This window comes from Anser brachyrhynchus (assembly GCF_964034855.1).
Source record: "Anser brachyrhynchus genome assembly, contig: SCAFFOLD_305, whole genome shotgun sequence".
NCBI classification, from domain to species: Eukaryota; Metazoa; Chordata; class Aves; order Anseriformes; family Anatidae; genus Anser; species Anser brachyrhynchus.
In genome coordinates, this window is record NW_027664111.1 from 33587 (window position 1) to 44065 (window position 10479).

The window sequence follows — 10479 nt, forward strand, 5'->3', positions numbered from 1 at the left end:
GGGCTGTGGTGCCCCCGCTGCCGGGGGGGGAATGGGTGGGAGCAGGCACGTGGCTCCCCCCAGCCCCAACAGTGCCCCCCCCCCCCCCCCCAGCACCCACAGCATGGGGCTGGGGAGGCGGCCTGGGTCCCATTGTCCCCATGTTGCTGGCACCCAGGGTCCCCATGTCCCCAAGGTCCCATTGTCCCCAGCGTCCCATTGTCCCCAAGGTCCCATTGTCCCCAAGGTCCCATTGTCCCCATGTTGCTGGCACCCAGGGTCCCCATGTCCCCAGGGTCCCCATGTCCCCAAGGTCCCATTGTCCCCAAGGTCCCATTGTCCCCATGTTGCTGGCACCCAGGGTCCCCATGTCCCCAGGGTCCCCATGTCCCCAAGGTCCCATTGTCCCCAAGGTCCCATTGTCCCCATGTCCCTGGCACCCCGTGTCCCCAGGGTCCCAATGTCCCCAAGGTCCCCATGTCCCTGACACCCCATGTCCCCAGGGCCCTATTGTCCCGGTGTCCCCATTGTCCCCCTGTCCCTGGCACCCCATGTCCCCAGGGTCCCCAGCACCCCATGTCCCCAGGGCCCTATTGTCCCGGTGTCCCCATTGTCCCCCTGTCCCTGACACCCCATGTCCCCATGTCCCTGACACCCCATGTCCCCAGGGTCCCCAGCACCCCATGTCCCCAGGGCCCCATTGTCCCAATGTCCCCATTGTCCCCCTGTCCCCGACACCCCGTGTCCCCAGGGTCCCCCCCATGGGCACCCCCTTGTGCCAGCAGCACCCTGTTAATGGGGCACCCATGGGTGGGGGGGGGGAGGCACCCTATGGGGCACCCCACAGGTGTGGGACCCCCCCTAGGGGGCCCTGCTCCGTGCCTCAGTTTCCCCGTGGGGGCACCCGGCATCATTTTGGGGTGCGGGGGGGGGGGGGTTCCCAATGCCATCCCCTTCCCCACCCATGGGTGCCCCCCCCCCGGTCCCCGACGCCCTTCCCGTGCCCCCCACCGGGGTCCCCAGCGCCGACACCGGATCCGGCGGCGAAACCCAACCCGGCCTAAAAATACCGGGCGCGAGGGGGGGGCTCGGAGCCGCCCCCCCCCACCCCCCCTGGCTTGAATTGCCCTGATCCAGCGGATCCTCGACGGGGTCAGGGCGCGGGGACCCGGCCCCCCCCCCCAACACCCCTGGGTGCCCCCCCCCCCCACCAGCACCCCTCTGTGGGGATCCCCCACGCGGGGCCGGGGGCTCGGGTGCGTCCCCCACGGGCACCCCCCCCCCCGCGTGGGGCCGGTGTCACCCGTGGGGGCGCTCCAATATGTGCCCCCCCCCCCAGTGTCCCTTTGTCCCCTGTAACCCTTTGTCCGTGCTGCCCGGGCTTGGGGTTTGCCCCCTCCCTGCTTGGCTCCCAGTGCTCCCAGCGCTCCCAGTACAGGCCCCGTGGGAGCATAACTGGAGCCGTGGTGGCTGTCACCCATCAAGGTCAGCCAAGGCCGGCGCCCGCAGCACCCACCCACGGCCGCCCGCTGCAGCATGTGGGGTGCTGGGTGCCCCCCCCCCGGAGGGTGCACGGTGCTGGTGTGCGACGTGCAACGTGCAACGTGCAACCGGCCCCGTGCAACGTGCCCCGTGCAACGTGCAACGTGCTCCGTGCAACGTGCCCCATGCAGCGTGCAACGTGCTCCATGCAACGTGCAACGTGCAATTTGCTCCGTGCGGCGTGCAGCGTGCAACCGGCCCCCGTGCAACGTGCGGCGTGCAACACAACGTGCAAGCATGCGGCGTGCCCGGTGTGAGCGTGCGCCGTGCAGCCATGCGGTGTGCAAGCGTGAACCGCGCACTGCGCAACCGTGTGGCGTGCAGCCGTGCGTCGTGCACCGTGCGACCGTATGCTGAGCAAGTGTGCGCCGTGCAACCACGTAGCGTGCGACCGTGTGGTGTGCAAACGTGCACGGTACGGCCGTACGGCCGTGCACAGCGTGGCTGTGTGGCGCGCGCCCCGTGCGACGTGCAAGGTGCGACTGCATGCTGAGCAGCTGTGCGCCGTGCAACCGTGTGGTGTGCAACCAGGTAGTGTGCAAACGTGCACCGTGCAACCACGCGGCGTGCGCCGTGCAACCGTGCACCGTGCAACTGTGTGACGTGCAAGTGTGCACCCATGCAACGCGCAATGGTGTGGTGTGCAACCATGCGGTGTGCGCCGTGCAACCACGCACCGTGCAACCGTGCAGCGTGCAACCACGCACCGTGCAACTGCGCGGTGCACAACCGTGCAACGCGCCCCGTGCAACCGTACGCGGAGCAGCTGCGCGCCGTGCGCCCGTTCGGTGTGCAACCGAGGGGTGTGCAACCGCGGGGCGTGCAACCGGGGGGTGTGCAACCGTGAGCTGTGCACCTTGCAGCTGCGCGCTGTGCACCCGTTCGGTGTGCACCCGGTCGGCGTGCAACCGGGGGGTGTGCAACCATGGGGTGTGCAACCGGGGGGTGTGCAACCGCGGGGCGTGCAACCGTGCGGCGTGCCCCGTGCAGCTGCGGTGTGCCCCGTGCCCCCCGCACGCCGTGCACCGGCGCCGGGGCCGGGCCGCGCATACCGGGGCCGGCAGGTGCCGGGCCCGGAGCCCAGCGACCACCCGACACCGGGGGCGGATCCTCGGGGGGGGGGGGGGGGGAGCTCTAGGGGGGGTCTCCCCGCTCCCGGCGGCCGCTCCGGCAGCGCCCGGCCCCCGCTCGGTTCCACCGGACCCAGCCCGGTCCCGGTACGGGTGTCGCCGCCCCCCCCCCCGCCCCATCCCCGGTCCCGGTCCCGGTCCCGGTGACCCCCCCTCCCCAGCCCCCCCGGCCCCCCCCCGGTCCCCCCCCCCCCCCCCCGCTGCCCTCGGGCCCCCGGCGCCGGGCGGGGCGGGGGCGGGACCGGGCGGCCCGGGGGCGATAAAGGCCGGGGGCGGCCCCGGTGCCCGCCGCCAGCCCCGCCGGTGCCGCTCCGCCCGTTCCGCTCCGCGCCGCCCAGGTAAGCCCCGAGCGGGACCCGAGCCCCCCCCCCCCCCCCCGCCCCGGGACCGGCAGCACCGGACCCGCCCCCCCCCCCCTCCCGGGACGAACCGAACCGAGCCGAACCACCCCCCCCTCGGTGGGACCCCCCCCGGTGCCGCCCGACCGGGAGCGGGGCGAGCCGGACCCCCCCGGGTTAACGGGAACCCGGGAACCGGGTGAGACCCCCCCCCCCCCCCCCCCCCCCCCCCCCCGGTGAGACCCCCCCCCTCCGTGGGAACCCCCCCCCCGAGATTCACCCCCCCCCGCGGTGAGACCCCCCCAGGGTGGGAACCCCCCGGGACCGACCCCGGGACCGGGACCGGTTCCCACCCCCCCCCCCCCCCCGGCGCCCCGTTGCTGCCCCCCCCCAGCCCCGGGCTATAAAAAGCCCCCGCGCAGCCCCGGCCAAATCTGGCCCGGCCACGCCCCCTCCCCCGTAGCCCCGCCCACAAGGGCCACGCCCACCGTGGCCCCGCCCCCTTTCGGACACGCCCCCGCCGTGGCCACGCCCCTCCACCCCCGGTGGCTTCGTGCTGCCCCCCCCGCCCCCCCGTGTCCCACCCCCACGTGCCCAGCCCCTGCGCCCGGGCTGCTTGGGTGGTCGCGACGTGCCCCCGTGTCGCGACGTGCCCCCGTGTCGCGACGTGCCCCCGTGTCGCGACGTGCCCCCGTGTCGCGACGTGCCCCCGTGTCGCGACGTCCCCCGTGTCGCGACGTGCCCCGTGTCACTCCACACCACATACCATGCTATACCCTGTCCCAGTGCCCAGGCTGCCCTGGTGGCCATGCCATACCCTGTTCTGTGCCCCGTGTCACGACATGCCCCGTGTCACGCTGTGCCCTGGTGGCCCTGCCAAGCCTTTCCCCATGCCCCGTGTCACGATGTGCCCGGTGTTGTGCCATGTCCCATGTCACACCGTGCCCCGTGTCACCCCGTGTCATGCCATGTCGCACCGTCCCGCATCACGCCGTGTCCCATGTCATGCCGCGTCGCCATGCCACACCATGCCCTGTGTCATGCTGTGTTGTCCCATGCCATGCCCTGTGTCACGCCATGCCCCATGTCATGCCACATCCTGTGTGGCACTGTGCCATGCCACATCCCATGTCACGCCGTGTCATGCCGTGCCCTCCTCACACCATGTCACGCCATGTCCTCTGTCACACTGTGTCACACCGTGTCTCCTGTCACAGTGTCACACCATGCCCCCTGTCACACTGTCACACTATGTCATGCCATGTCACACCCTGTCATGACACATCCCGTGTCACACCATGTCACGCCGTGTCCCCTATCACCCCCTGTCACGCCATGTCATGCCACATCCCATGTCATGCTGTGTCACCCCGTGTCACACTGTGCCCCTCTCACGCTGTGTCACGCCGTGTCACACCATGTCCTCTGTCACACTGTCACACTGTGTCATGCCATGTCACACCCTGTCACGACACGTCCCATGTCATGCTGTGTCACGCCGTGTCCCCATCACCCCATGTCACGCCGTGTCATGCCGTGTCACACCATGTCACGCCGTGTCACGCCGTGTCTGTCACGCCGTGTCACGCCCTGTCACCGCCTCTCACGCCGCGTCACGCCGTGCCCGCAGCCCGCCGCCATGCCGTTCAGCAGCACCCACAACAAGCACAAGCTGAAGTTCTCGGCGGAGGAGGAGTTCCCCGACCTCTCCAAGCACAACAACCACATGGCCAAGGTGCTGACCCCCGCCCTCTACCAGCGCCTGCGCGACAAGGAGACCCCCAGCGGCTTCACGCTCGACGACGTCATCCAGACCGGCGTCGACAACCCCGGTGCGTGTCCCCAGGGCACCCCCAGTCCGTTGTCCCCAAGCGCCATTGTCCCCAAGTGCCATTGTCCCCAAGTGCCGTTGTCCCCGGTGCCATTCTCCCCAGTGCACTGGGTCATCATCCCCCTGGTGCCCCCGTGCCATTGTCCCCAGTGCCATCCCCAGTTCCTCGGTGCCCCAGTCCGTTGTCCCCAGAGCCCCAGTCCATTGTCCCCAGTGCCATTGTCCCCGGTGCCATTCTCCCCGGTGCCCTGGGTCATCGTCCCCCTGGTGCCCCCGTGCCATTGTCCCCAGTGTCCTGGTTCATTGTCCCCAGTGCCATCCCCGTTCCTCGGCGCCCCAATCCGTTGTCCCCAGTGCCCCAGTCCATTGTCCCCAGTGCCATTGTCCCCGGTGCCCTGGGTCATCGTCCCCCTGGTGCCCCCGTGCCATTGTCCCCAGTGTCCTGGTCCATTGTCCTCAGTGCCATCCCCCGTTCCTCGGCGCCCCAGTCCGTTGTCCCCAGTGCCCCAGTCCATTGTCCCCAGTGCCATTGTCCCCGGTGCCCTGGGTCATCGTCCCCCTGGTGCCCCCGTGCCATTGTCCCCAGTGTCCTGGTCCATTGTCCTCAGTGCCATCCCCCGTTCCTCGGCGCCCCAGTCCGTTGTCCCCAGTACCCCAGTCCATTGTCCCCAGTGCCATTGTCCCCAGTGCCATTGTCCCCAGTGCCATTGTCCCCAGTGCCCTGATCCATTGTCCCCAGTGCCATCCCCAGTTCCTCAGTTCCCCATCCCGTTGTCCCCAGTGCCACTGTCCCCAGGTGCCATTGTCCCCAGTGCCATTGTTCCCGGTGCCCTGGTTCATTGTCCCCAGCCCAGTCCCCAGTGCCATTCCTGGTGCCCCAAGTGCCATTGTTCCTGAGTGCCCTTGTCCCCAGTGCCCTTGTCCCCAGTGCCATTGTCCCCAGTGCCCTGGTCCATTGTCCCCAGTGCCATCCCCAGTTCCTCGTTGCCCCAGTCCATTGTCCCCAGGTGCCATTGTCCCTAGTGCCATTGTCCCCAGGTGCCATTGTCCCCAGTGGCATTGTCCCTGGTGGCCTGGTCCTTTGTCCCCAGTGTCATCCCCAGTTCCTCAGTGCCCCAGTCCGTTGTCCCCAAGTGCCATTGTCCCCTTTGCCCTGATTCACTGTCCCCAGCCCGATTCCCAGTGCCATCATCCCTATTGCCATCCCTGGTGCCCCAGTGCCATTGTCCCCAGTGCTGTTGTCCCCATGCCTTCTCCGGTGTCCCAGTGCCATTGTCCCCGGTGCCATTGTCCCCATCGCTGCGTGCCGCTGACCCCCCCGCCCCGCAGGACACCCCTTCATCATGACGGTGGGCTGCGTGGCCGGGGACGAGGAGTCCTACGAGGTGTTCAAGGACCTCTTCGACCCCGTCATCCAGGACCGCCACGGCGGCTACAAACCCACCGACAAGCACCGCACCGACCTCAACCACGAGAACCTCAAGGTGCTGGGGGGGGGGCATATTTGGGGGTGGGGGCTGCACCCATGGGTGGGGCCACGTGGGGTGCTCGGGAGGTGGGGATCAATGGGATTTGGGTGCGGGGGGGTGACATGGAGTGGGGACATGGGGGGGATTTGGGGACATGGGGGGGATTTGGGGACGTGGGGGGGGATTTGGGGATGTGGGGGGGATTTGTGGACATGGGGGGGGGGTCACCCAGGTAAGCACCCCCCCCATGATGGGTGCTGTGTGCAGGGGGGCGAGGACCTGGACCCCAAGTACGTGCTGAGCAGCCGCGTGCGCACCGGGCGCAGCATCAAGGGCTACTCCCTGCCCCCCCACTGCAGCCGGGGGGAGCGGCGCGCCATCGAGAAGCTGTCCGTCACCGGTGAGGGGGGCGTGGCCTGCGGGAGGGGGGGCGTGGTCAGACGGGAGGGGCGTGGTCAGACGGGAGGGGGGCGTGGTCAGACGGAGGGGGCGTGGTCAGACGGGAGGGGGCGTGGTCAGACGGAGGGGGCGTGGTCAGACGGGAGGGGCGTGGTCAGACGGGAGGGCGTGGCTTAGCAGGAGGGCTGGAGGTGGGGGGGTCAGGGCACAGGCGTGGGCGTGGCCTCTGGGTGGGCGTGGCCTCTGGGTGTGGGCGTGGCTTTCACACGGGGGCGTGGTCTCTGCGTGTGGGCGTGGCTTGCAGGCGTGGGGGCGTGGCTATTGCGCTTGTGGGCGTGGCTTGCGGTCACGGGCGCGGCTCACGGGTGCGGTCACACCTGGGGTGTTTGGGGGCGTGGCCTGCGGGCAGGGGGCGTGGCCTTTGAGCTGGGGGCGTGGCCTCTGGCTGTGGGCGTGGCCTCTGGCTGGGGGCGTGGCCTCTGGGCGGTGGGGCTGGGCTTGTGGGCACAGGGCGAGGCTGTCGGGCGAGTGGGCGTGGCCGGGCGTGGCATGGGCGTGGCGTGGGCGTGGCGTGGGCGTGGCTGGGCGTGGCTGGGCGTGGCATGGGCGTGGCAGGGCGTGTCCTGACCCCTCCCCGCAGCCCTGAACAGCCTGGAGGGGGAGTTCAAGGGGCGCTACTACCCGCTGAAGGCCATGACGGAGCAGGAGCAGCAGCAGCTCATCGACGACCACTTCCTCTTCGACAAGCCCGTCTCGCCCCTGCTGCTCGCCTCCGGCATGGCCCGCGACTGGCCCGACGCCCGCGGCATCTGGTGGGCACCCGGGGGGGGGGGGCACCAGGCCTTGGGGGACACCCCCAAACCCACCCACCCCCCCCATCCCTGCTGGGGGGCTGAAATGGGACCCCAAGGTTTGGGGTCTCCCCCAAAAAAAGGGAGGAGGGGGGGTCTGGGTATATTTTGGGGGTGCAGGGGGCACCTGAAGGCACGGGGGGGTGCTAAGGGTGCCCCCCCCCCGCCCCGCCCCGCAGGCACAATGACAACAAGACCTTCCTGGTGTGGGTGAACGAGGAGGACCACCTCCGCGTCATCTCCATGGAGAAGGGGGGCAACATGAAGGAGGTCTTCAGGCGCTTCTGCGTCGGCCTCAAGAAGGTGGGGAAGGGCCCGGGGGGGGGTGGCGGGGGGGGTGGGGACGTGGGGGGGGGGGATTTGGGGGGGAAATGGGAGGTCTTGGGGCTGTGGGAGCAGTCCCATGGGGGTGACATACTGGGGGCATGGGGATATGGGGATATGGGGATTAGGGCATTGGGGGGGGTATGGGGGAAATGGGGGTTGGGACATGGGGATGTAAGGATTACGGTTTGGGAGGACATGGGGGACACAGGAATTAGGATATGGGGGACGTGGGGGTTAGGACAAGGATGACAGGGATTAGGGCATGGGGATGTGGGGATTAGGGCATGCGGGACACGGATTAGGGCATGGAGGGACGTGGGGGATACGGGGATTAGGGCATGGGGATCACGAGGTTTAGGGCACAGGGGACACAGGGATTAGAACACTGGGGGACACTGGGATTAGGGCATGGGGAGACACGGGGGGACACAGGGATTAGGACATGGGGGGCATGGAAACTAGGGCATAGGAGGACGAGGGAACATGAGGACTGGGGGGCACTGGGGAAATGAGGATTGGGATATGGGGGGCATGGAGATTGGGGCATTGGGGGGGGACATGTGGATGTGGGGGGCGTGGAGATTAGGACGTGGAGGATGTAGGCACATGGGGATTGGGGGCCATAGGGGTTGGGGCACATGGGGTATTTGGGGGATATGGGCACTGGGGGACATGGGGATTAGGGCTTTGTGGATTTTAGGGGACAGGTTTTGGGGCATTGGGGATTTAGGAATATGGGGGGGACGGGGGTGTGTGTCCGTGGGGTCAGTGACAGCCGCGCCGGGCGAGTGACCCCCGTGCCATGTCCCCCGTCCCCCGCAGATCGAGGAGATCTTCAAGAAGGCCGGGCACCCCTTCATGTGGACGGAGCACCTGGGCTACATCCTGACCTGCCCCTCCAACCTGGGCACGGGGCTGCGCGGCGGCGTCCACGTCCGCCTGCCCAAGCTCAGCCAGCACCCCAAGTTCGAGGAGGTGCTCAAGCGCCTGCGCCTCCAGAAGCGCGGCACAGGTGGGGACGGGGACCTGGGGGGGGGCACAGGGGAATATGGGTTGGGGACGTAGGATGGGGACGTGGGAATATGGGGAAGGGGACACGGGGTGCTTGGACGCATGGGTGTGGGGACCATGGGCACAGGGGCAAGAGGCACGGGGATGTCAGGGGCATGTGGGCACAAGGACATGAAGGTGTAAGGACATGGGGCACGGGGAGGTGGGGGTGTAGGGACACACGTGGGCATAGGGACATGGGCATGAGGGAACAGGGACGTGGAGATCTAAGGACACAGGGACATGGGGCACGTGGGCACAGGGACATAAAGGTGTAGGGACACGAGGCACATGTGGGTACAGGGACGTGGGGATGTAGGGACACGGGGATATGGGGCACATAGGCATAGGGACATGGGGATGTGGGGATATGGGGATGTAGGGACATGGGGACATGGGACACATGGGTACAGGGCCATGGGGATTTAGGGACATGATGCACATTTGGGTACAGGGACGTGGAGATTTAAGGACACTGGGACATGGGACACATGGGTACAGGGACACGGGGATTTAGGGACATGATGCACATTTGGGTACAGGGACGTGGAGATTTAAGGACACTGGGACATGGGGACATGGGGACATGGGTACAGGGCCATGGGGATTTAGGGACATGATGCACATTTGGGTACAGGGACGTGGAGATTTAAGGACACTGGGACATGGGACACATGGGTACAGGGACACGGGGATTTAGGGACATGAGGCACATGTGGGTACAGGGACGTGGAGATTTAAGGACACTGGGACATGGGGCACGCAAGGGCATAGGGACGCGGGACACACGGGTACAGGGCCATGGGGATGTAGGGACACACGGCCATGGGGCACATGGGCATAGGGATATGGGGACATGGGGACATGGAGCTCAAGGCCGTGGGACATCGGGCTATAGGGACACAGAGCCATGGGGACAAAGAACAGAGGGCACAGCCGGGCACAAAGCCATAGGGCACAGGCCCGTGGGGTCCAGGACCAGGTGGAACGGGGACAGGGGCACTGGGACACGAGGACGGGGGGGGGGGGCGTGGGTGCTGAGGCCCCCCCCTCGGTTCCCCGCAGGCGGCGTGGACACGGCGGCCGTGGGCGCCGTCTTCGACATCTCCAACGCCGACCGCCTGGGCTTCTCGGAGGTGGAGCAGGTGCAGATGGTGGTGGACGGCGTCAAGCTCATGGTGGAGATGGAGAAGAAGCTGGAGCAGAACCAGTCCATCGACGACATGATCCCGGCCCAGAAATAGGGCGCCCCCACCAACCCCCCCACCCCGACACTTACCACCACCCCCCCCCCACACGCTCCCACCGGCCCAGCCGCAATAAAAAACGCCGCTGGCCCCCAGTTCTGCACCCAGGTGTCCGGGGTGCTCCTTTGGGTGTCACCCAAAGCTGTGGGGACATCGCCCCCGCCACCATGGGGGCGACCCGAGGGGGGGAGGGGGGGGCACACGCGTGTGCTGGGTGCGATTGGTGCCAGGCAAGACAGCCACGGGTCTCCTATGTTTATTGGGGCCGGGGTACAAACTGGGGCAGGAATAACTTAAAAATGTGCCGGGGTTAGGG

General features: G+C 68.0%; 1 protein-coding gene across 1 annotated transcript; it reads left to right on the forward strand.

Annotated features, from left to right (window-relative positions):
* Positions 1-2915: 2915 nt before the first annotated feature.
* On the forward strand, positions 2916-10266 carry CKM (creatine kinase, M-type). The gene is made up of 8 exons (XM_080608445.1): positions 2916-2989; positions 4620-4821; positions 6150-6304; positions 6557-6689; positions 7329-7500; positions 7719-7842; positions 8689-8878; positions 9982-10266. The coding sequence occupies exons 2-8, from the start codon at positions 4629-4631 to the stop codon at positions 10158-10160; spliced, it is 1146 nt and encodes a 381-aa protein (XP_080464571.1). The 5' UTR covers positions 2916-2989; positions 4620-4628; the 3' UTR covers positions 10161-10266.
* The last annotated feature ends 213 nt before the right edge of the window (positions 10267-10479 follow it).

Bases quoted from the DNA above. Each gene is read 5' to 3' on its own strand.
- CKM (XM_080608445.1), top strand. From the start codon at position 4,629: ATGCCGTTCAGCAGCACCCACAACAAGCACAAGCTGAAGTTCTCGGCG. The intron at 6,690-7,328 runs GTGAGGGGGGCG...CCCTCCCCGCAG, and splicing joins CGAGAAGCTGTCCGTCACCG to CCCTGAACAGCCTGGAGGGG. The intron at 7,501-7,718 runs GTGGGCACCCGG...CCCGCCCCGCAG, and splicing joins CCCGACGCCCGCGGCATCTG to GCACAATGACAACAAGACCT.